Source organism: Salvia miltiorrhiza, mitochondrion (genome assembly GCF_028751815.1).
Source record: "Salvia miltiorrhiza mitochondrion, complete genome".
NCBI lineage: Eukaryota > Viridiplantae > Streptophyta > Magnoliopsida > Lamiales > Lamiaceae > Salvia > Salvia miltiorrhiza.
In genome coordinates, this window is record NC_023209.1 from 275001 (window position 1) to 300735 (window position 25735).

Below are 25735 nucleotides of genomic sequence, written 5' to 3' on the forward strand. Positions count from 1 at the left end.
GGCGGCTAGGAATGCTCGCCAGACCCGACTTCTTTCATTTCCTATGTTCCCAAGGACTCTAGTTAAATGGTTTTTGCGCTTTGGATGCGTGTCAAAGCGATCGAAGAGATCGTCGAAAACGACATCCGTTGCTCTATCAATATCCGTGGGGTCTTCAATAGTCAGCCCCAGCATCCATCCTTTTCTCCTTCAAGACTTCAGCAATCGACTTGATCATTGATTCGTATTGTTCTCTCTGGCGTTCCACCAATTTGTATTCCCGCGAGTTGGAGAGCTCTTTCCAGTTTTCCTACTCGAGAGCATCCCACAGGTCATCCTGAGGGATTGTATCCGAAACAACAATCGAATGAAATTTACATCTATGGTCCATACCACTAGTGGATGTAAGAGCCTGTATAGAGTCTAAAAAAGGGAAGACAGCCTCCATGAGTTCATTCATATCGGTTTCTTTTTTTCATTCTTTGACTGCTCTGCTCCCCCAATGAAGGAAGACTTGTCTTGGATACTCCAAGCCTTGGTCCAACCAAGAAAGGAAAGGGGATTTTTGGGCGTAAGATTTTTTTGATTCTCTTATGATATTTCGAGTTATTATTAGATTCAAGGCATGGGACTTTTTCACTAGTTGACATCCCTTCTAAAGTCAAGTAAAGGTTCGGGCAGATGTAGTCGCGGAGTTCTGATGTATAGCTGGAAGAGTTCAGACTCACAAAGAAAAAGAATCGGGTCAAAGAGCTGGATAAGGAGATTCATTCTGCTGCAAGCCCAGCTCGGCTTACTCCTCGATCTATGTCTTGTGTGTCGGCTACCCTCTTGGGGTTAGCTTTCCACCCGCTATCTCCCCCTTCGGGCTACTAACGCTTTCCTCTTATCTTAAGTTCCAGAGGACAGTGATCGAGTCTTTGTTTAACAAGGTAGTCGCCTGGGTTGAGTCCGGATTACAAGTCAAATAGATTTCGGGCTCCTAACTCAGCAGAAGGCTACTTTCAGTTTTTCCGTTTTACAACGGGTCAACCCTTGGGCTTCCTATCATCCTGGCCCTTATTCTCATTGTGTCACCACATTCTTGTGTGGCTCAGTGCGGTCTACCCTGGCAGGAGATTTGTCAAATACCGGTGATGATTTTGTCATCGGGGATGCGCGAGTATATAAATCGGTTCATCACTGGCTAGGGCTTTCGAATCAAAGAATAGTAAATTGAATTATGGAATTCTTAGTAATATTAGTAAGTGTAATATTCTTTCTTATTACCATCGAGGTTGAGAGGATCAAAAGGTCAATGAAATTGCAATAGAGGCCCTGAGGGAGAAAATAGTGGATCACCTTTCCATTCTTTTACGGGTCTATTCCGATACAAATGAGAATGTAAACTTACCAACAGGAGTCAATCTCCAAGAGGTAAGCGCACATTTGTTTTTTGAAAACACGGATCTAAATAATATTTATTCGGATCTTTTGTTTGAAGGTACAGAAAGTCAATACTTTCTTCAAGTTTTAGAATTGGTGGGTAGAAGAAATAAATGAGAAATGAAGCTATAGGCGAAGAAAAGAATCAATAAGACGAAGAATCCGAGTCCGACCCCGATCCATACTTAGTAGAGTGTTTACAAAGGTACTCCTAATGTGCAAGAAGAGCAGAACTCTTTCAATTATAAGATGAAAAAAGGCAGCTTAACCTTCGATTTGATCTATGACCACCGCACCTCCAACTCGGTATCGACTAAACCCGCCTAACGGTAAACTCTGTATCAGGTTTCCAAACCGTGAAAGAGCAATGGAAGACAGAACAACACGGATGAGAAGGAACGAAGTTCCGTAAAGGTCCTAGCCGGAGATAGATCTGCTTGTTACCGACCAGCGGAGTTGTGCTATGCTCGCCGCGTAAACAAGGAGCCGGCTTGACCCGCTACATTAGCAACAATTCCTTTAACTCCCTATTGATTTAGCAACAGGAACTGTTCAAGAGAACAAGGAGAAGCTTTAGCGGACTGTAGAGCGGAAGAAAGAAGATGTTGTTTGTTTATTTAACTCTGAAGCCCTTAACTCGTTCCCTTAGCTGCACATATTGGTAGTGAGGGGCGAAGCGGAACACTTTTCCAATCTATATTTCCCTTTTTGTCAATACCTTTCTCTAGCCAAGAATCCCTTGCAAAAGCACAACTGATTATCGAGAAAAAACAACTTTAGAGTAAGCTCTTGCTAATGCTAAAGATTCAAATCCTGGTTGAGGATTGGACCGGGCTAGGTAACGTACCTCTCCATGTACTAAGGTTCCACAGAGGGAAGATGCCACACAGAGCTGGGGTGCCGGGTATCGGACCTAGATTCTTGTGTTTGAATTGGCCATTACTGAGAGAAAGGGTAGAAGTATCCCAAGACCGGGTAAACCCCTGCTTGGTTTCTTTTCCTTTTTGATAGTTACTTCATTATAGTGCGTATTTCTTTTCCTTTACTTTGTACAGTACTGTATCTGTCTGCATTTACTTCATTATTCTGCTTTTTCCTGTAGTTTCTTGTTCTTGATGAAGTAGGAAAAGTAGGATCTTGCTTGGGTTTTGCTCAAGTGAAGCTGGAAAGGGGAAAAGTAGTTGTCTTGGTTCGCTCCCCCTTTGTCTCCTTGCTCTGTTAACTGTTGAACTCTCGTCGCTTAGTTGGGGAACTCTCTTCCGGTACCTTGGTCCAATAACAAGGGTAAAGGTCAATGTCCAAAGGTCCAAGGCCAGAGCTAAATACCGTTTATCAGGGCTAATAACTCATACCAAGGCCCAGAAGCTAGGGCAACAACCAAGTAAAGAGCCTGAAGTCAGGGCAAATACCTGATATCAAGGCCCGGGCTCGGAGTCCACATCATGTACATATGGCACAAGACGTTGTTAAATAGCTATACTAAGACTATTGACCCGGTTACTGGACCTTTGCCCTTGGTAACGGCTCTTGGGCCTTTTACCTGTCCTTTACCCTTTTCTCTAGCCGGTCCTGTACTTAGGATACGTGTAAGAGAAGAGCTAAATTGCAGCCGGAGTAAAGGACTCAACAAGAAAGAGCTCCTGTTGCTAAACGAAATAGGAATCCGAGATAGCTGTAGAAGAGGAGAACTAGCTAAACGAAAACAAGTCGAACCAGGAGCCCCGAGAAGAGCTGTACTCAGAGAAGGGTTTAGTTCATGGTTTCGGTATCCCGCATCCCGCCTTTAGCGAACGAGTTATAACAAAACATATGGATATGGCACCATAAATGGCTACAAGACTACTCGGAACACCTATACGAGGAATTACTGATATTTGTCATAAGAGGTGGTTAGCCCGGAATATCACGATCGAAAGGTAGCAATTAATGGCTGCAGCTAGGGGAGAAAGTCCAGTACGTTATTTGCTTGATCGAAGAGTTCGGGGTCCCGCCATGCCTACTCGAAACCCCCTTATAGAAGGAAGAGCTTCTCCTAGTTGTTCTCCTTTGGGTCTTTTGCCCTTGTTATCAGGCGAGTTCCTTGTTGTTTAACCGTAAATAGAGCCCAAAGGTGTTGGTTTCCCTAGAGCTACTTTGTTATTTGTAAGTAGAATTGGTACTCTTAGGCTGAAAAGTAGCAGTTGTCTTCCTTGCGAAACAAATCCAAATAAAAGGTAGGTTAGGTAGGACTAGGAATAAATAAATAGCTCTAAAAGGCACCCCTCTAGAGAGCCTTATATCATTCGTTTGTGATCCCCTTTGAGGATCGTACGTTAAACCCTGGAACTATGCCCTTTTGTATATCTCCTTGGGAAAGAGTAGCTAGCTCTTTGTTCTCTTACTTACAGTAGGTTTTAGTCCTAGGTAAGTATAGATAGTCTAGTTGGAATAGTGGTTTCGATATGCCTCAACTAAAGGAGAAAGGTCACCCGAAGAGTAAGCATCAAAGGCAGCAATCCCATCCTCATAAGTAGAAGCTGGCAACCTCGTATCTGGGTAAAGAGCATAATTACCACTCTCATCAGAATCGATTACTGAGTTATTGGCGGACTAGTTGGATTCATCCTTGTCAAATAGTATCGGAAAGGTCTTTTTTTTGTATTCCCCCTATCCTCATACAGGGGTTGAAAGCCATACAATAGGTCTAAGAAGAATTCACAATACCCTCCAAAGTGATTATATCAGGCATTCGCAATCTTCTAAGCAGATTGATGCCTAAACGCTACTAGCAAGGGTTTGATTAGAGCTAGCTTGCAAGCCTCTTGGAATTGCCTCGATTTAATGACTACTACTAAAAGAGCCTTTGACAGAGAGCACTGTAGATGGCTATTCGCGGAACTAAGACCTTTTGGAGAGAGAGAAAGCTACACTAGCGAGGTGAGGAATTGGGAAGCTGCGCAACCCTTGTTCAGAGACATCGATTCTTCCAGACTGCTCTTGCCCTCCTCGTAGTTCTGTGCACTATTTATCTTGACTTTGCTTTCAACTGGCTTGTGGCTTCTGTTTTATTTCCTAACAAGAAATAACACCTATCAATTGAAACTGCTTAGAGATCAATCGATCCACTGTTTAAGGAACTCCAAGGGCATTTTAGTTATTTATATCAGGATTAGGAAGGATTCAATCCAGCCACAAGTTGTTCCCCTATGGCTACCTTGTTACAATCTGACTTCGGAACAAAAAGGTTCAATTAAAAAATGTATTTATTCTCATATGAGATTTCCTAAATGATAGAATCTGACCTTAACAAGGAAGCTAATGAAAAGGGTTGAAGTGACTTCAGACGCTTTGGGCAAGAGGACTCTCTACCAATCCGGGGATGTTCAAACGGATAACAACAAAAAGAAGAGTGAGGGTTCTATGGTATAAGAAAGCCAGTAGAGCTAAATAGAGGTATACTTTCTGTGCGTACTGAGCTTTGGTGTGTTCTTTCCTATGTTCATCTCCCCCTGATAACCTCTATTGTTTTTATTCTTGCTATTGCATGTTCTTTCTATTCATATTTTATATATATATCACCAGCATTATCTAATCCAACAATGCCCATTATACAAGGTGCGTTGGTACCACGCTCTATATAATAGATATCACCTGTAAGACCGAGATCAACAAATAATGATTTTATTATACTTATAAAGTCATTATAACAATATAAGCAATTATATATATATACTTCATGCATATGCCTCTCATAATAAAGCTTATCGTCGAATGATTTCATCATTGCTGTATCTAGCTTATTGTTAATAAAATTATGTAATACATTACTAAGAAAACAGACTGGTGGTATAGCTAACTTAGTAAAGGAGTATCCATTATATTCATTATAGTCAGCATGAAGGAAGGAAAGAACTAAATCAAAGATAGGTGTCTTACCTAAAATAGATTCTAAATCCGATATTAATTCTTCTTTATTAAATGTGAACATTGTATTGCTCATATCAATTCGGTACAAACAATCAACATTTTTGATTAAAGGAAGTTCATCCTCGTAAAATGAACGTGTAGTAATAATTATAGAATTGTAACCCAAAGAATGAAAGATTAAGTTTAATACTTTACCAAGAGCTGTTAAAACGACTAAGTCTTCTTCTGATGTAGTAAGAATAACACGTTCAGTTGGAAACTCATCACAATGCATAACAAATTCATAAGGATTATAATCAATACTTTGATTACGAGGTGTTAACCTTATACTAAATGGTGATAAACGATAAGTACCTGAAAGGATGCTCTTTTGTATATTGGATATTTTTTCACTACTCATCGAAAGATACATATTACAATATGGGTATAATGATCCTATTTCATGAGATAGATTCTCTAACGTATATAGATGATGATTCTTTCCAATACCATGATAATATGCAATTCTAGTAGTAGAATAATTCATTATTAGATTCGAAGAATATGACTTTGTATAAACTAAACTACTTTCGGAGGTTTTAATAATCATAATTTTAGGCAGTTATAACATTCAAATCGGGAGAAACACCTAATGAAAGTAATATTACAATAGCTAAACCAAGGCCAACACTCATAAAAACACTACCGCTAGCATTTGGTATTTTTACATCAGAAAATGGTTTCTCACTCGTATAACCTTCAGCTAACTTAGGTAAGATATTATCTTCATTCTCTACTAATGTAATCTTATTAAAACCATGCTGAACATGAGTATCGGGATAGTTGATAAAATTCTCATATGATTCCATTGGATTAAACAATATACAATCAACAGGAATGCCGAGTTCAGCACCAGGGTGAAAACCATACCATACTGTACACCTAAGACCTAATTGAACAAGAACCAAGAACCGTCCATAATGACTATTATTATATGTAATAGCATCAACCAAAATTCCTGAATAGATATTTGTTGCTTTCTCCATGAAACTATCATAAGATATTTGAGATAACCCAACATTAGATGGTTTAGATAAACCAAGCTTATTTTTAAATGCAATTAAACCATCTTTCGTTTTAGGCAATCTTAATTTCTGTGTAATAAAAGAATCTTGATTTGGTAAAATACGAAAACTAAGGTTTAAAAACAAACCAATAGACTTTGATGTAAGATCACATATAGTACTAGGTATTTCATTCAAAGAAGATTTGGTTTTATCTATTACACTTCGTCTTAGATCAGAATCTTTAGTATTTTTATAAAAACGATCTAATACATTTTTACTATATGAATACACATGAGAATTAGGAGAAACAAAAGAATCAACAGAATCAGATATAGAAGATGAAGAAGAAGCTGGAATATCTGAAATTCTAAGATTAGCAATTTGGTCAGTGAGTGATTTAACATCACTTTTATTGATAGTAGAAAGAGAACGGAGGAGAACAGAACGATTATTCATAATGGAATTGATTATTCTATTTCATAGTAAAGAATAGGATTTATTTAATAATCTGTACCCTGTACTCTATTTTCTTTCTGAAAAGGGAACTACGCGACTAGGAAAACGAAGACTTAAAAGTCAATATTTCATAGATAGGCAAGAAAACGACCTTAAACAGCATTTAAACGACCCTTGCGATAGATACCATTAAAGTAAAGCGCATGAAAAACATGTCTTAAAAGGCTCTATTTTCGAGTTCTTTTGTTCCTTTTCGAAAGAGACAGGGAACCAGCAGCCCAGGATTTCCTTGTTGCGGGTAGTTCGCTTTCAGCTCCTAAATTGCCTTGTTTCTTCGCTAGGGGGCAGCCAGAGGGGAAACGAAAGGAAAGTGGGAAGTCGCGTTCCTGACTCTGCGCAGTGAGTGCATTTTGTTGATTGCTGATGGGACAGCTATAGAAGAGTTTCCTTGCCTTTGCTTTCCTGGCTTCGCTTGGCGCCTTGTTTTTTCTTCAGTTCACTTGCGGACTTGCTTTGGCTTTCAGCTTTCTCAAGGGCCTTGTAGTTTTCGCTTGAAGCTCCTTCCTAAGATGAATACAAGATTCTCTTGCCCCTTCGGTCTATTGAAGAGGGAATTCAATTGTTTTCCTTTACTATTTATCTTAGACTCTTCAAAAGTAAGTATTTTGAATTGGTGGTTTGAGTTTTAGTAATTCCCTCAGGCCAAGTGAGAGACTTTAGGGGATTCATTGGTTAGTCTTGGACCCGAGAGTAGGAGCTTTCCTGTCTTTGTTCTTCTTTCCTCGATATGGGCTGCTCTGCGGATGTTGCTAAATCGAATATGCCAGATATGCGAACCGAACCTGTAGTTAAAGTACTAACCAAACTACTCGACGAACCTTTTGCCCCTTGACTTCGCTTCGCACCTCAATACTAGCACAAACCAACAGACAAGGAAGTTTATCCCAGGGCATGATCCTAAGGAAGCCTTGATTTCGGCCGCGCCTTCAGGTAATCCAGTTCTTCAGCCTTCAACAATAGGAAAGAGCACAAAGCACAGCAAAGGCGTCACGAAAAGGCGTAGGAAGAGCGAGCACAAACAAGACCCGCCTTGGGGGAAACAAACAACAGACATCCCTAGTTCCAGGAGAGTTACAACTAGTCTTTCTTTGCTCTTCTAAGACCTAATCTTAATCTTCTTCACAGGAATTCCTACCCATAAGGTTACCAACGGACTTCACGACCTTACTCAATGCTAGCACCTCCTGCCATGATTGACCTGCCTTCTTCACCAACACCAAAAAGGGTTTCATTAGAGGAATCATTTAAAGTATCATTCATTTTGTTATTTTTATTAGTTCCATAAGAACCGAAAAACATCTGTTCAGTCCTCTTAAATCAATTCACGAATCAACTTACGAACAAAGGTTGCTTCGCTTCCTATATCCTGAAATATAGCTGCATTCCCTTTTTTTTGAAGGCCCTGGAAAGCCTTTAGGTCTATGCGGGGTACATGCAAGGGAAGAAAGCGCGCTAACAAGCGCTAAAAAAGGCTCTCCGGCTGAAGCTTCTTATTTTATTCCACGATTCCTACCTAATAAATTCGAGTTCACAGCTTCTTCAACTTGAGCGGATTCGATTCCGAACCTTCTACTCGCTTGCTATTTCCATTCCACGCTCTTTCTAAGCTCCAGAGTCTAACGACTAAGCCATCGTTCCGTCATCTCTTCGTTAGCACTCAACACCTTCGTCTTCCTGTCGAACTAAGCAATTAACGTAACTTTCTCCCCTTAGACTAAGTGCAAGACAAGAAGAAGGATAGACTTGACCGCTTTCTTTGGAAAGCCAGAAAGGGCGACAGGATAAAGCGGTGGGATAGAGGGGTAAAGGTCAGGAGTATTTGCAGTTAGCTTGGAGGATGTGGGCTCAGAACCTTTTTTCTAATAGCATGGGATATGATCACAAGTGAAATGGGCACCAAGAGAAAATTCAATCGAGTACTCCTCTCCAACCAGTCGAGTTGCTTTCCCTAAGGGTTAAATATCCTTTATTTAATGGGATTGGATAGGCTGCTTCCAGCCAGAAGCACATTAGGCGGGCATCGAAAGTTTATCAAGCACTGCACCGGATTTTCCTTAATCCGAGTAGGCTGCACATGAATAGGCTCTTAGATGCGGCATTATCGCCATTGATGGAGAATAAGCGCTCTTGGAGGATATATAAACCATGAAAGGAGAAGATGTGAACACAGGCAAAAACTCATCCTTCACTGAGAAAGGGAGCGGAGTCACCTCCGGATTCAATTAAATGATTTGGGAGCTCATACCCGGAGAGACTAAGACCTACCCTACTTTGGTTATCCGCTTTCATGCTACCATTGAGCGGACTTTATTATAAATAAGAAGAGAGATATCTATCGGATTGGTATTCACCGAGTCCTATCATTTTCATTCTTTACGTCCTGCTAAACTCATCTTAGTAGCGGATGGTAAAGCCTTTTGGGCTAAGATCGCTTTGAGCATAATTGGATATAGAAAAAAGGTTCATATTCCTGCCTGGTGTCTGGTTATCAAGCACCTTCGGTGAAAGAAAGGTGCCATAAATTCATTACATTAATAGAAGAGAGACAGTCTCGTGACTGCTGACGAGGAAAGACTACTTTAGCTCTAAAGCAGCTCGAAGCGTAGATCTATTCTTCCTATACCTAATTCTCTTGTCATAGATGTATTCTTTCGAATGCGCCTCAGTCTCAAGTGTTTGAGGAAGTGAGCGAAGTTCCCAATGTTAGAGGAATAATATCGCCCTAAGGCTTCATAAGAGCCTGAAAAAACAGGGGGTTCGGTTCATTTTGAAAAGAGGTCAGTCTTAGGGGAGACCATGCGAATGGTTGAATTGATGACTTCGCTTCGATCTCTTCGACTGAACCTGAAGGAATCATGTCACTTGGAATTCCGGAAAGTGAATCTTCTCTTTCTGATCCTGGCCTTGGTAGAACTTGTCTTTGATTGGGATTTCGATTGAAAAGATGTTCGACCGGTTCCTCATGTGCCTAAGAAGCCGAGGCAATCTCGATTAAAGCCAATTCCAGTTTTTCCTACTCAATCTTTTTTATAGAAATAGCACTCGATCAAAGAAAGGGGAGCATAAGCTGGTTGAAACCTCTGTAATCGATAATCGATCGATGGGAACCTCGAAGCTGTCTGGGGCAGGAGCAAACTCATATTAGGCACTGCCGCAGTATCAACTGGTAGAAGGAAGAGGCACGATAGCGAAGATCAATCCATCTCAATCTACAAAAAACAGCTTCCTCTCCGGAAAATAGCAAATAGCTAAAAGTTTAAAAAAGAAGTACAAGTACGATGATATTATTTTATTAACAAAACAAAAGGAACTTAGCCGACATCGACCACTCTTAGGAAACTAGGCTGGACGGACTGCGGGGCTACTCAATCAGACAACCAGACTGGCAAAAGGTTGCTTGCTTCCAAGACTTGACTGCTACCTTACCACAATAGGACGAGAGGGAAATGGCCCTTCTTCAAGGTTAAGGTACCTTACCGACTAAGCAAGTGAGACGGGTAGACCACTCTATAAGATAGACGCGCTCAACGAAGAAAGAGAAAGTCAGTCCTTGATGCAACTTCAGCTCTTACACATTCTCACACAAAAACAAATCCAACTTCGACGACTTAGACAAAGGGGGCCACTACGGGACTTAGGAAAACCTAGACTTGAATGAGTGATTGACAGATCTTTCTCTATATATGATATGCAATTTTTCCTTGTATCAAATAGACAACTAATTGAGGACCTAAGCGAAGCCCACTATTCCATCAGCCTAATCTTCAAAAAGAAAAGATTCATTTCTTTAGTTAGATAGTTCAGAGTGGATTTCTTTGCTCTCGCACGCTTGAAGAATTCTCGTATTTCTCGGACTTGACTCATATTGGAAAAAAAGATTTCATGTGACAAGACCTACAACTTTGAAATCGTAAAGCTGGCAAGAAGAGAAGTATGAAAACCATCTCTACGTGATCAAAGACTGTACTTGGACTCCATCCACAGCATATTGAATCCATTACTAAACGATTGGCTTAAGCTTAAGAGTTGAATTCAATAGAGAGGTCAAGAAAAGGATTTCTCTTTTTAAATGAGACAGTCGGTTGTCATCCTATCACTGCAAGCTTCTCATTCTCAATGAAAATATCTACCTGAAGTCAAGTAAGGGACGACAGTAGAAGAGGAGTTTAGCCGCAGCCACTACTTTTACTTCTTTTATGCAATTATGAACTCCACGGAACTTTATCAATTCCAAGGCAACAACTCCTTTTGGAGCTGACGTAACAAACTATGCCAGCCTCCCAACGAAGCCAACATAAATCCGATCCGAATAAAAAAATAAAAAGGCAGTTTCATTATGGTGGTATACCAGCCGCCAGTTCTGGAACTTCCAGTTCCAATCAAAGCATATAGATCCGTAAATAGATTTGTATGTATAGCCACTTCAGTCGTGCTCGTCCTTTCTCGAAAGTATCTTTTTTCTGGAAACATGGTCAACCAGAAATTATTATGTTCGCGATTCTTCATCCACCGATGCAGAAAATGCTCAAGTTTTCCATTCTCATATGAGGTCGGAAAGTGGATTGGCAACAGGTCGGCACGAAGTGATTCATCATGCTCAAAGATGAGCCGATCGTTCGTTAGGGACGGTTTATAGATCATCAAATTCCCACAAATGGAATGAAAAGTGGGTCCATGTAAATGATCGAGACCTCGCAAAGAACAACGCTCCTTCCCCATATGGAGTTCGGAACCCAAAGGCAATCGTTGAGTGAACTCTATCTTCTTTGTGTTAGTTGACCTAAGTCGCACCCTGACTGCTGGGGTGGGGCTCGGCCTCCGAACCGTACGTGGGACGAGTTTCTGCCTCATACAGCTCGGGCCGAAGACCGGGGGAAGTTTAGGAGAGATGGGGAAAGCTAGCAGCTACCGTCGGGGCGGGGATAGCTTGCTTCTTCACAAGCTTATCCCCCACAAAAAAACCGACCCTGTTGCGCTAGCGTTTCGCGTTCTTTCTATTCCATTCCGGGGTAGGCTAATAATAAGAATCTAAGAAGTAGTCGTCGTCTGACCAATCGGCTCGGACACCAGACCGCCCGGGCCGGCCCATTTATTTTGTCTCGCCCTAAATGGAATGGCTCTCTTAGTTGCGCTGCGCCCCGACCCGAGTCCCCACGTCCGCTTTTCTCCGCCCGAAACCCAAGAAGTTGGCTTTGCCAACACAACGGCCGTCCCCTTCATTCTACTATGCTGACCCCGGCCCGGGCCGGCTTTTTGGGAAGCCCGTTCCCACCGCGCTCACGGCCCGGCTGGCCTGCCAGCGGTAGTGGGAATTCTCCCGTTCCCTGGTCAAAGACTTGGTTGGATGCGGGATCTACTCCACGAGGAGCGGTACGGACGTAGATGATATCATCACGACCTCTCTTTTCGTACCGCTAGGAATGCTTAACGCCACTTCGCCAACTGGCGTTACCTGCGCTTTCGTGTCTCTCAGTGTGGTCAGCACTGGGTGTTTCCGAGCAGCGAAGCTTACACCCATTCGCATTAGTTCATCCAAAGTTCCTTACCCTTATGCACGAATTATTGAATAAGCCATCTTCCTATCAAGGTTAAGGAGTCAACTGAGCATCTCAGCGGCGGGATTGAATACCCGGATCGAATCAGAGTTCACGCCGCCCGCCCTGAACAAATAGGAGGCATGGGCCACAGGTCGCACATAAGCCGCCGGGTCGCACGACAGAAGAACACCTAACATAAAGATGCACACTCCTCCATGTGAAATATTCATCTTCATTGGAGCTTTTTGGTAGTCGTCGTGACCAACAGCCATCAGCTGTCGGTTCGTTGGTAAGGTGAGAGCTTCAAGCCCGATTTCTGGTGGCGCATCCCCCACACAAGCACCGCACGACGAAGGGGGGACGGGGAAAGCTACAGGCCGAAAAGCTTCGACCCTTCTTTGGGGGTGCCCGGGGCACCTCATCTTCTCATTTCGTCCTTGCTTATTCCCGTTAGGCCGAAGTGTTTGGCCTTTCCTTCTCCGCGCCCGCTCACGCTTCGCTGACCTATCGCGTGGTAAAAAGAAGAAAGTACGAAAGAATAGTAAACCGAGCACACCGCAGAAAGATTCTAAATATGAGTTGTCCCCGAGAAGAAGGAAATGAAGAACGGGAACGAAACGAAATAGGGCGTTTCTAGCTCTAGTTTCGGATGAGCTTCTCCCAATTATGTCTGGTAATAGAATAGGACGGCTTGCTCTGACCAAGACTCTACTTTTTGCTCTGTCTGTGGAGCGTATGAATTTCCTTGAATGTAGATAGACCAAAAGAGGGAATGAAGGGATAGGAATAGGAATTATAGTACCATTGGAAAAAGGGGCACCTGTGGGAACATCTCTACTGACGAACCATTTCAATAGTACGGGTGCTGCCGTGCCACGAGGCACGACCATGGAAGTAATTAAAAATAAAAAGTTATGTAGTTGGACCATCTGTTCTATCCCTTAGAGTTTTGCTTCTCTAGAGAAGATGAGAGGCTAAAAATGAAAGTGTTCACAACACATACCGAAAGGATAAGGATACGAATTAAGCCGACCATTAATGACTAGTTCGAACACCAGGAGTGGTCTGATCCCTTATCAGAAATCTCTCTCCCAGCTATTGGAGAAGTTTGAAGAAGTCACTTTCTTTCATCTCAGTCGTGAGAAAAAGAAGTTTGCAGATGCTCTGCCCACTTTAGCCTCAATGACTAAGATAGACTGTGGAGTTGACTTGCAACCGCTGCAAATTGAAGCAAGAGATAGCCCAATTGCTTAAATATAGAAGAGGAGCCTGATGGGAGACCGTGGTACCATGACATGTTGCAGTATATCAAGACTCGGGAATATCCTCCAGGGGCAACAGAAAAGGAGAACAATTCGGAGGCTATCCATGGGGTTTATCCGTAGTGGATAAATCCTATCTAAACGAAGTCATGATGGAACACTCCTCAGATGCAGGAAATGCCCACAAGTGCCAAATGAATGCGGATAAGATCAATGCTCCTACAGCTCCCTTGTCCCTTGCAAACAAAACAAAAAAAGAGGGTTGCCCCATGGCCCTTCTCTATGTGGGGAATGGATGGCCCTATCTCCCCCTCCAATGGGCTTTTCTTATTTTTGCAATTTCTTATTTAACGAAATGGGTGGAAGCGGTCTCTTACTCAAGTCTTACTAAGAAGGTGGTGCAGAAGTTCTTGAATAAGGAAAGGATTTGCCGATCAAGGTTGCATTCCCTTCCTTTGATTGAGAGAAGGAAGAATGGAACTGGTTCCAGTGAAAGAAATGAAAGCAAGGGGAAAGGGTAGATATGCGGAGTGTTTGCTGTGCAGATAGATCTATGTCACGATCTGAGACCTTTCGGAATCTCTTCGTTCCCCGGCTAGTAGTTTCAGAAGGTGTCTTTATTCTGACCGGGTCTACTTGTGGTACATGAAATAAAGGGAATCAAAGAATCTAGAAGCTCTGTTCCCAGTGCGAATGCATTATGCCCGACTCAGTTAAACCAGCTAACAACACTCTGAACTCCGAGTGGCATAGGCGCGGGAAGACCAGTAAAAAGGTCTCGTAAAGGTTTTCCTTGGGCAGCTAAAAACCATTGATCCGCTGGGAGTCACACCAATAATTTGGTTACCTTAGCTTTGCTTTAGTGTCTATGGGTGCGTATATGCCCTAGACCGTTTCGTTTATACCGGCTTCTTGGGTAAGAAAGATCTCATTATGTGCCATGGCACTCCCCACTCAGAATGGCTACTGGACAAGGGAGACTCCCGCGACTGAGTTAGAACTTGACTGCGTTTAGAGCTTTTTCCATGTCGTCCCTTCGGATCCCCTACAGACGAGAACAGGCGCCTCTTTCCGTTTGGATTACCCGGCTACCGAGCACCATCGCTATCTATGGCGGGGTCCTGGCAGGCCTATGTTCAGGGATCACTTGAGGGAGTGTATGGCCCTTCAGATGCAGCTGATTGGTTCTGGTCCACCAAGCCCTCTCTAGCCAAAGGCCGCCTCTACCAATCGATCTGTTTTCGATCTTTTGTAACCGATCGGCAAGCAGAGGTCAAGAATCTAAACACAGCGATTTCGACACTACCTAAGAAATTTCTCAATCGGTCGATTTCGATGACTAAGCCAAGGACTGACTTCCCTGGACAATTAGCAGCTAATGAGTTCAACTTTCCTGCTTTGATCGACCTTGATCCTTGCAGTAACCGAAAGTCCCTTCGTTCAGAGTCAAAGGACTAAAGCAATACAGGTCCGATCCGAAGGGTAAATAGACAGCGAAGAAGCGCTTTCTTTCTCCCAGTAAGAGTCTATCCACTATTCTACTCTCAGCCAAAGCCAAAGGTGGACTTCCTTCTTTCTTAAAGTCTTGTTGTTAATCTCCTGAAAGGCCCTAAGCCAAGGAGTTACCTCAGCGGACTAATAGCAGAGTAAGGCAGCTAGGGACCTTCTGTGCCCAGGAACTATCTAGCTCTTATCGACTAGTAGAGCCCAAGCCGAGTGACTTCTTTCTTTTCGGACTTAAAGCCCGGTTTGTTAATACCTAGTTGCTAATATCCGAAGAATGCGGTTAGGAGTTCTTGATCTCCTGAGTGAACTCCACTTGGAGCTCTATTAAGCTCAGTCTTTTCTCAACCACTATCGGCTTTATCGGCCAATGTGGACTTATTAAAAGACTTACTCTTTCTGATTAAACCAAACTAGAAGAGCTGGGAGAAGAGATTCATTTCACCGATGGGAATGATTCCTCTCCTTGTCAGCCCCTAACGACGAGCCCGATGAGCGTATCAATGGACTGATCTGTGAGCAGTGTATCAATGGAATGGAATGACCCGAGCAGACCAAGGGATCAAGGCAATAGCTACGCGCATCAAGGTTATACCTACACCGAGCGAACCTTTTCTTCGCAGTAGGCCCGCGGAAAAGCTGTCTAACCCCATCATCTCCACCCCGTAGGAACTACGAGATCACCCCAAGGGCGCCTTCGGCATCCAGTCTCATATTTTGGATCGCATCTCGCGAAATCAGATCTACTGGCAAAATATCCCATTCCTTTTGGACTTTCTTTCTTGGTCAGACGAACCACCTTAAGCAAGCTACTTGGGAAGACTTCTTGGCATCGGTCTCTCTTTCTCTATATATTGATTCAAGGCGGGGAAGATAACCTGCTATTTTCATCGTAATAAGACAGCATGCTTCACAGCTATCGATCTTTGAATTCAATTAAAGAAGCTTTCAAAGGAAAGGACTCCACAAACGAAAATAGAATGATTGGGAGAAGCCCTCCAGCTTATCTTATGCATCAAAAAGGCTACTTGACCAGCCTACTGATTCTTCTTATGGGGCAGTACCAAAATATGAAAAAAGGGCACCCGAGTCCCTAACTGGAATCACGGAAAAAGCCTCTTACGCAAGTATACAAAGAGCTCTCATAGTGAAAAGTGTGCTAGGATTCTAATTGTTCAAGGGGGTCTATTAGCAGAGCAACCCCGCGTCTTAGATAATCGGGTTCTTGCCTTGCATTGGTTTTCATTTTGCACTATCTGGTCACTGGGTTTAATTTAGTGTTCCGTGAGTGTATAGCGAACCTAATGTTCTTATTTGCTTGTTGACAGGTTTGAGTGTGGATGGCAAGTGAGTGGCGGCTTACTGCTTCCCAGGGGAGATTTGAAACTTATTTCTGGGGAGCAACGCCGACAGTGAGTTAAAGAGACGAAGTATCGAATGGAAAGAAATGATTGAATTGGAAAAGAAAATAAGCAGACTTAACGAAGAGAACTCCCGTATGAGGTACCAACCAACTCAATGATCTCCATTTTCAGAAGGGTAAGGAACCAACGATTCCCTTTCGTTGTAAGGGACAGCCTTCCCGACATACTGGTTATAACATTTGCATTTTTCTTACATTCTACGTTCCCGACACGGATCCTATTAAATATTTTACATTTTCTATGATCATCTCTATTTCAGGTATTCGGGGAATCCTCCTTAATAGACGAAATATTCCTATTATGTCAATGCCAATTGAATCAATGTTATTAGCTGTGAATTCGAACTTTTTGGTATTTTCCGTTTCTTCGGATGATATGATGGGTCAATCATTTGCTTCATTGGTTTCAACGGTGGCAGCTGCGGAATCTGCTATTGGGTTAGCCATTTTCGTTATTACTTTCCGAGTCCGAGGGACTATTGCTGTAGAATCTATTAATAGCATTCAAGGTTAAACATGACTCCTAGAGAGTTACCAAAATACGAATTTCTCCTTTTCTTCTTTCTTTTTCTTGGTTGGCAGGGTCAGGGCCTTTCTCGCTGGGCGAGCACATCCGATTCTAAAGTCCTTTCCTAAACCACTTCCCGTTCAGTTGCTGAAAGATAGAGATAAGGTTTTCTAAATGAGATCTTGTTCCACGAATATGCAGGCTAGAAAGATGCTATTTGCTGCTATTCTATCTATTTGTGCATCAAGTTCGAAGAAGATCTCAATCTATAATGAAGAAATGATAGTAGCTCGTTGTTTTATAGGCTTTATCATATTCAGTCGGAAGAGTTTAGGAAAGACTTTCAAAATGACTCTCGACGGGAGAATCCAGGCTATTCAGGAAGAATCGCAGCAATTCCCCAATCCTAACGAAGTAGTTCCTCCGGAATCCAATGAACAACAACGATTACTTAGGATCAGCTTGCGAATTTGTGGCACCGTAGTAGAATCATTACCAATGGCACGCTGTGCGCCTAAGTGCGAAAAGACAGTGCAAGCTTTCTTATGCCGAAACCTAAATGTTAAGTCAGCAACACTTCCAAATGCCACTTCTTCTCGTCGCATCCGTCTTCAGGACGATCTAGTCACAGCGTTTCACTTATCAGTGAGTGAAAGATTTGTCCCCGGGTCTACGTTGAAAGTTTCTATAGTAGAACTCATTCGAGAGGGCTTGGGGGTCTTAAAAATGGTTCGGGTGGGGGGTTCTCTTAAGAATAAAGAAAACGAATAGAATCTAATTCATGTTCACAGAAGAGCGGATCCAATACCAAGACGACTTCTTTCTCAGGAAGTGCAGCAAGTACTTGATAAATTCTGGAATATCATACCCCACGACAGATATACTGACCGACAAGATCAATAGTAGAAGAAGGAAGGTTTTTCGAGAGCTTAGATCCGCATGAGGTTTTTTCCGTTATGACAGAAAGAGTTGTGAAAGAAAAAGCTTCTAAATAGAAAAGGTACGTAGTAGCTTTACTAGAAAAGGAAAAGGCTGAACTCATTTAGAAGTATAATTTTTCTACTTAGTCAACTAATCGACTCCATCTCCCACTCCTGGTTCTATCAAACTAGACACGGAATACCTGGAAATGAATAGCTGACTTCAGCAGGCATAGAGACCATAAGCTTTCTCTCCAGTACTTTGTCCACCGATCCTTCTTTCCATGCTCCTATCTATACTGCAGCTTTCACTCTACCAACTGAATCCTTATCTGTCGAGGCTACTAGCTATCGGCCTGTAAGGTATGCGTAGCGAGGTAGCTAATCATACATGTAGAGAATCTTTGACTGGGCTGGGTTATAGCGATGAGAGCAGCGGGGCAAATCCGAGGCGAAGACATGGGCATGTAGAGAGATAAACCACTGGATTGGATGGTAGGTGTCATCTGGCCTTGATCCAGAGCCATTCGTTGATCCTGAATCACCTCGTTTAAGCAGCACGAGTTGCACCGCCATCACCAATAGCGGGATAGGCAACTGAAGAGAAAGAAAGCAGCAGCATAGCATCATATAATATATAAGTGCGTATTTCCCTTCCCCCCCTGCTAGGAGAGGAAGGATCTATAGGTTCCTCAGGAGAGAGCTCTACGAGGCAGGCTGCTAGTTCGAGAACTACGATCTTTAGCTCTGGAACTGAATCATTTCCTTGTATCTGAGAAAAACTTCCAGATTAATAGGAAGGAAGCTTAATCGGAATAAATCCGAATTTGTATTCTATGATCGATCGGTATAAACACCAACAGCTACGAATTGGATTAGTTTCTCCTCAACAAATAAGCGCTTGGGCCACTAAAATCCTACCTAATGGGGAGATAGTTGGAGAGGTGACAAAACCCTATACTTTTCATTACAAAACCAATAAACCGGAAAAAGATGGATTATTTTGTGAAAGAATTTTCGGGCCTATCAAAAGTGGAATTTGTGCTTGTAGCAGTTTGTCTTCGGCTTTATTCACATTATCAAAGATGTTGCCAAAGATATCCTTATTCCAGATTTTCAGATGCTTTACTTAAGTCTCTGAAAAAATATGTCCAAAGGAGCCCACGAATACTATAAAATTTTTAAGAAGTCGGGGTCTTTAATCTACATGTTCTGGCATTTGAATGAAGATGGATGAAAAGACACACCTTCGTCAATCTGGATAAGCATAGGAGAATGATCTGATGTTGAGCGTGGTAAGTGTTTCACCATAGTAGAGGAGAAAACATCAGCCCAAGCCGGATTAGTGAAAACTCTGTCAAGCCTCGCCCAAACAAAGCCCCCATCTTCTTGGTTATTCGACCAGGTATACTTGCTGCCCTCATAACCGCAGTCAATGATGCCACAATCATTAATCATTGCATTGAATTCCTCTAAAGATAGAAGATTTGGAGGTCTGCCACCAAAACTTGGCTGAACTATCAAGAAACATGGCAGCCGTATTCACCGACGCCTCCTCGGACGTAGTCCGACAAGCCGCTCCATATCCCAAAAGTGAGTTTTCGACCCTTAGCATCTCGGGTGCCAACGAATGCCTTTGGTTTCGCTTGATTCGAACCTCCGTCGAGCCTCTTCGATGGCACTAGCCTACGGGTTCTTTCCACTAGCCATGGCTTGGCCCAACCTTTGGCTCTGATACCACTTGTCACGGCGCTAAGTCCTTTGTGGGCTTCTATGTTTTTCTTTCGAACTCCTTATTTATATGTACTTTTTCTGACTTCATCCATACTTTTTTACTTTCTTTTAAATAAAATTGTGTTCAAAAACAAAAAACCCTCTACTTCTAACTAAATAACTAAAGGCGAACAGCCGTCATTGCAAGCAAATAGAGAGCCCCCGCCCGTTTGAGCCGTTGCGAGCCGGAAAGCGGTGAGTCGCGAAAGGGCCGCTTGCTTAAATTATATTATTATTATATATAAATATAATTATATTATATATATATATAATAATAGACATATAATATTCTATATATATCTATAAACAATAATAAAATAGAGAAATCATTTTTTTATCCAATTGTTCATTCCTGAGAAGAGAAAGAAGCAGATAAAGCAAAGGCCTCCTCTTTCCATCCGCTCTTCCCTAAGTGAGCGAATTGCATGTAGAGATCCGTAAGGGCTTATAGTTTAATTGGTTGAAACGTACCGCTCATAACGGTGATATTGTAGGTTCGAGCCCTACTAAGCCTACCACCCCCCTCTCTTCACCTGATACAAGGCAGTCAAAGTACCCGCCGCCCTTTCGATCTAGTCCCACCAAGTCGAAGCTAAAAAGCAAGTCTTATTAAAGAAAGATCTGGGGCCGTTGGTACGTACGGATAGTGGTCACTACTACGATGGATCAAGCAGACCGGACCCGCGGAGGTGACTCGGTGAAGTTTTGAAAAAGATATGACAACGTCCCGTGGCGATAATCTTATTTATGCCAACCGCCCTTAGTGGGTTAGTGGGATTGCTGGGCGTGCCCTCTCACAATGCGACGTGCTATGATTCTGACAAAGCGCTCCTGCTTTTCCTTTAGTCAAAGCTCAATCCCAACTCGGTGCAGAATCTGCCCTAGAGCTATTGCCAGATTTCATCTCAAATCGAGCTGCAGTTCTTCTTTCCCTTCAAGGGGGATGGATTCTGCTACTATCAATAAGGGGAAAGGGACGTGCCTATCTTAGTAAGGCCTTGTGTACGAGTGCCGGTTGAATCACCCGCTTTCATAAGATGTAACTTGAGTCCGACCCTCTGGAAGCTCTAGAAGGCGCTGTCTCGCCCCTCAGATGTGATGTGTCTCCTCACTCATGAGTCGCACACGATTCTATTAGATTCTTCAATAGGGCATTCTCTCAGAAGATCTTAGCTTCAAAGTAGATCTCCATTCTTTCTTTCTTCCGTGTACGGATTCGCCGCTTCCTCACCTGTCCTAGGAAGAGCCGCTTTTCGTTCCTTTCTTCCATAATAAAATAAATAGTAGGTGCTGGCCAATTCTTCCTTCTATTAAGAGATTTCTAGCCGAACTTTGGACCGGTGTCAACATTTCTCACCAGGGGAGATGGCAAAACTTCCATTCAAGATGGAGTTGATGAATGGAAATCCTCGTGCTATCTTTTATCGGCATATAAGTCTAAATAAGTCAAAAATGGATCGCGGCTCTTCAGAATGAACCTTTTAAGGAGGGTAAGAAGTAGGCACTGTCGAGACAGTAGAGTCGGAGAGTCGCTTATTCTCTGCTGTGGGAGATATCCACTAGCTTGTTTGCTGGTGTAGGAGATAAGGCAGACAATTAAGTGACATAAGTGGTCTCGTCTATAGCATCTGATGAAGCCGGTAAAGCAAGCTCTCGCCTCAGGCTCAGGAAATGGAAAGAGCATTTCAAGCCTCAAGTCACACAAGAAGGTCGGGCCGGGCCTCAACCAAGAAAGAAAAACCCTTAGCCTTGCTCGAATAGGAGGGCAGAGCCCGATAAACCAACATAGGTTATGGTTACGCAATACAGAATGGAAGGTCTACGGCTTACTAAGACACTCGCCAATGGGCATCCAAAGGAAAAGCAGAACCTTAGTCTTCGTCCCTTTCCCCATTATCAAACCGGAGATTCATCTTTCTGAATAGGGGAATTAGTAAAAGAAAAGGATCAACCCGGATAGGAAAATAGGTATAGACCCGGGTCCCTCGATACAACCGAAAGAAGGAAGCGCTTTTAGCCTCCTATTGATTCTTTCTGGTAAATTTCTCATCGGGTTCAGATGGATTTGGATAAGGAAGATCTTTTTTTCCAAACCTAGAAAGCCCTAGAGCTAGAGTTTGTTAAGAAAGTAGCTTTGAAGATAGGCACCCTTTACCTACGGGAGCGATAGCAAAGGCCGTAGGGGATCTCTTTCTACGTCTATTAATGCTAATTCGGATGCTTTTGAAACATGGTTTGGCCTTTGTTTGTGGCTCCTTTGATTGATTCGTAAATCAGGTGCTTCAGCTTCATCCGTGGGATTTTGAGTTACGAAGGTGTAGCTGGGGCGCATATTGTGTTTTCTGGCTTATGCTTTTTGGCAGCTATTTGGCATTGGGTCTATTGGGACCTAGAAATATTTTCTGATGAACGTACAGGCTTTGGACACGTCATCAGTCAACCGATGTGGACAAGCGCAATATTGAACCACCAGCGAAGAATCCATTCATGTAGAACACCATTGCTTGCAAGAAGACTCATTCATTGCTCTATCGCGTAACAGCGCGTACAAGCCGAAAGAAGCAACCAAGCCTACAAAAGCTAGCTGGCATAAGCAAAGCAACTAAAAAGTCCCTCATAAGGCGCAGCTATGCATGTTTATATAGTCCACTCACAACTCAATGGGATAATTTGATTATAGCAACTAGAATAGAACTCGACTCGAAGAGTTGAGATAGCTAACAGAAGAAAGGACAGAGGTACCGGTAACTGGCTGAGGTAACTCTACTTGCCGAGGAGTAAAAGCTCTTATTTAATTGAAAGTTCTTTCAAAGATTGTTCCATCCAAAACAGGACCTATTCTCTATCCCGTAGTGGAAGTGCTCCTCCCGAAGCTCCCTATTCCCTATTCCCTTAGTTGTTGCTTGCATCTCTTGTTGGAATGAAACTAGAAAAGCAGCTCATGACCCGAGGGAAGTACAATTGCCTTTTTCTACTATGCCTTGAGCCTGAAACTCTTCCTTCTAGTCTACCTACGTCATTCTTTTGAAGTGAAGCAGAAAGCAGATGGACACAAGTTCACTAAAACAGCAGTTAGGCCCTTTCCATATGTCCCTACTAAAGCACTCGAGGAAGAAGAAGCAGACGAGTACGGTTCATACGGTTATGCCGCATCTCCATCTCTAGGAGAAGCAGCTAGATCGATTCCTATTCTTTATATGTCATGTCACTTCCTCGTCCATTAACAAGGCAAGAGCAGCTAACGAGAAGGAGAAAGCAGAAAGGCACAAGTCTGATCTTAGATTCTCGGACATAGCATCGTATATAAGAGAAAGGCTGCTCTTATAAGAGCTAGTTTCCCACAAGCTAAGCAAGGAGAGCAGCAATCGTCTTCATGCCATCTTCATTCAGTTGAATGCCGCAGATCGTCTTCTGCGGATTACTACTAAGAGCGCATTCTTCCTTCAAAGAGAACTCTCTTTTGTGCTGGAGGCGTCAAACGGTGCTAACATTCCTCTTCCATTGCACAACTTTTGGGCTTCCTCAATTGAGTATTCCATTACTTGCATCATTCGAAGAGCTTTCGCATCGTATACCTTAAGCTTAACTATTAGTAAAGCTCTTTTGTGTCAGCTAACTTCCCATCTCCTTTAGCTGTTGGTTTTGGCCCAAGCATTTCCAGGTGATGCATCCGGATGGTTTTAGGATGATGATCATGTCTCGGAGGGTGTTGATGTTCTTTTTATTATTTTGCATGTTAGTATACTAAATTCACTTATCCCCTTTTGAATATGGCCCTATCGACTCAGATATCCCCCCTATCCTTTAAAGCTCGTGGAAGTTTCCCAAGTAGCTCTGGTGAAAGGGAAAGCCCAATAACGGCTTGCTTGGTGCGGTAGAGAACCCAACTCTTTGCCTTTGGTAGGTCACCACTTTCTTCCCTGAAGTCAGTCCGGTCATTCCATACAACGAAGCTAGCGAACTAAGGGGCGAAAGGAAGGATGACGGCCGCAGATAACTTATTGATTCTGATTCTTTGATTAGATTACTTAGAGTTAACATTTAGTTTTTTCAATGTATTATTGATGAATGAAATTCTTAATTCTGATTCTTCTTCTTTGTTGTAGTATGTTTTATCATATATGCGATTACAATATACATTTATGGATCCATCTCTGTTTAAGTTTAAGACATAAATATCATCCACATTCAATTTTAAGAGTGATGACCCACCGGGCGGTATACAATAAATATCACTAATTATTCCAAATTCAAGCAATGCGCGATAAAATATTAGTATTTGATTTTCCGTCTCCCATAAATACATTGGAATTATTACTAAATCCATGTATCTAACATATTTGAAGTTGGAAAATAGTGTTTTGAAGCACTGGTCTACTTCATCCATATAGAGACTGAGCAACATTGAACCGAGAGTATCTACTGGTGGGATTCCTATTCCATCCTTCGATAAGAGTATACCATCCGTCGATTTTATCGGCATAGCTAAAAAATTAGCAATAAGGCATAAAACAACATCATCTGAAATGAAAGATTTCAGTTTCTTCATAAGAAGAGGGTGAGGCATAGTACTTTTTGATAATGATAGATCAAATATGAGGAGTCGATCCACTTTATCCCAACTAACTACTGTACTGATGAAATTATTATGAAATTCTTCGGATCGAATAAGTGGGAAACTCACATATGTATTAAATATATCATATAATGCCCTGGAAAGAGCCCTTAACACCACTTCATCAACAGGTCTAATATAATTAATATCTTCACGCTTGATACTTAAAGTATAAAGGTATTTATCATCAACTAAAAGATAATGAAAGTTAGATTTACCGGATAGGATGTCATTCGATATATAAGTATAGTCATTCATAGAAATAAAGTCATACATAGAAGTATCCTCACCATCACGAAAGAGCATATCAAGACATCTTTCTTCTTCTTCTATATGTATATATATTACTCTACCTGTTTCATTAGATTGTCCTGCCTTTCTTCTATAACTTTCAGCCGACTTGGAAAAGCAAGTGATACTGATCACTAACCTACCGATCAAACGGTTGTTCTAAAGCTCCGTAGGTCCGGATTGATTCTTAAAGAAGTGTACCAGCATAACAACGAAGCGAGCTTAGGCAAGCGAGCGAGTGGCAGTGCAGCTAGCGAGAAAGGCACGGCTAGTTGAGTAGATGGAGTACACGGGATTCTCCTAACCCTAAACCATAAGAGAATATTGAAAGAAGAAGGGAAAGGTCGGGCTATACTATAGTAGATCTATTTCTTGACTTGGTATAGATTTGTTTGCTTTCCCAGAGGGGGATATGTATGTCAATTCAATAGACAACTAACTTTAGCATATTACCTCTTGCGTGCCTTCCCAGCCATTGGAGTTGTAGCTGCTTTCGATCCAGTTGAAGTGGCAGTTTCCATTGATACATAAGCAGCGCCTGATCTAGTTGAAGTTGGAATAGCTTTCCTTTGAGGGATTTCCTTCTCTTCTATTTAGGAAGATTGGGATACCCGTTATTATTATAATGATTTAAGAAAATACAGTCCCCTTAAATCAAATTGAAGCCATTGGCTCTTCTCCTTGTGTAATGTTTATCCTTTTGGTTTTGCACGTCCATTAGAAGTTCGGGTTGATTCGATTCCCCCGCTTGCCAAGTCTTCTTCTAATCCTGCTTTCCCTGACTACTAGGGAAGAAAGAGTAATAGGAAAAAGATAGAAGTAAGAAGTGTGCCTGATCGCAGCTACTATAAAAGTCATTGTCGGAGTTTTATCAATCGGATAAGCCTAAATCGGTGTCAGAGATTTCCTTTGTCCGGAATGAGCTTCTACATAGGTCCTTCCATAAAGGGGCTTTTCCAATCTGTCTAGCTTCGGTGTGTTCTTTGCTTAATGAAAGGGCATCCCCCCTTCGACTGTCTCTCCTACCTACC

The 25735-nt window shown here is 42.3% G+C and overlaps 9 protein-coding genes and 1 non-coding gene; 6 read left to right on the top strand and 4 right to left on the bottom strand.

Moving 5' to 3' along the window:
• The first annotated feature begins 2846 nt into the window (after positions 1-2846).
• On the top strand, positions 2847-3191 carry orf114 (hypothetical protein). Its single transcript has one exon. The coding sequence runs from the start codon at positions 2847-2849 to the stop codon at positions 3189-3191; it is 345 nt and encodes a 114-aa protein (YP_008992336.1).
• Positions 3192-4936: 1745 nt separating this feature from the next.
• Positions 4937-5899, bottom strand: orf320 (hypothetical protein). Its single transcript has one exon. The coding sequence runs from the start codon at positions 5897-5899 to the stop codon at positions 4937-4939; it is 963 nt and encodes a 320-aa protein (YP_008992337.1).
• A 4-nt stretch (positions 5900-5903) lies between these two features.
• On the bottom strand, positions 5904-6812 carry orf302 (hypothetical protein). The gene has a single exon. The coding sequence runs from the start codon at positions 6810-6812 to the stop codon at positions 5904-5906; it is 909 nt and encodes a 302-aa protein (YP_008992338.1).
• Positions 6813-11096: 4284 nt separating this feature from the next.
• ccmFc (cytochrome c biogenesis FC) lies at positions 11097-13338 on the bottom strand. One transcript has 2 exons: positions 12586-13338; positions 11097-11645 (listed from the first exon to the last, which is right to left on the bottom strand). The coding sequence occupies exons 1-2, from the start codon at positions 13336-13338 to the stop codon at positions 11097-11099; spliced, it is 1302 nt and encodes a 433-aa protein (YP_008992339.1).
• A 482-nt stretch (positions 13339-13820) lies between these two features.
• On the top strand, positions 13821-14192 carry orf123 (hypothetical protein). The gene has a single exon. It carries the CDS (start codon positions 13821-13823, stop codon positions 14190-14192), a length of 372 nt encoding a protein of 123 aa, YP_008992340.1.
• Positions 14193-14781: 589 nt separating this feature from the next.
• Positions 14782-15129, top strand: orf115b (hypothetical protein). Its single transcript has one exon. It carries the CDS (start codon positions 14782-14784, stop codon positions 15127-15129), a length of 348 nt encoding a protein of 115 aa, YP_008992341.1.
• A 1679-nt stretch (positions 15130-16808) lies between these two features.
• On the top strand, positions 16809-17111 carry nad4L (NADH dehydrogenase subunit 4L). Its single transcript is given in 1 exon segment — positions 16809-17111. A coding segment is annotated over 1 exon segment (303 nt).
• A 168-nt stretch (positions 17112-17279) lies between these two features.
• atp4 (ATPase subunit 4) lies at positions 17280-17876 on the top strand. The gene has a single exon. It carries the CDS (start codon positions 17280-17282, stop codon positions 17874-17876), a length of 597 nt encoding a protein of 198 aa, YP_008992343.1.
• Positions 17877-20239: 2363 nt separating this feature from the next.
• trnI-CAU lies at positions 20240-20313 on the top strand. Its single transcript has one exon. It is a non-coding gene; the product is annotated as a tRNA-Ile (tRNA).
• Positions 20314-23822: 3509 nt separating this feature from the next.
• orf298 (hypothetical protein) lies at positions 23823-24719 on the bottom strand. Its single transcript has one exon. It carries the CDS (start codon positions 24717-24719, stop codon positions 23823-23825), a length of 897 nt encoding a protein of 298 aa, YP_008992344.1.
• Between the last annotated feature and the right edge of the window lie 1016 nt (positions 24720-25735).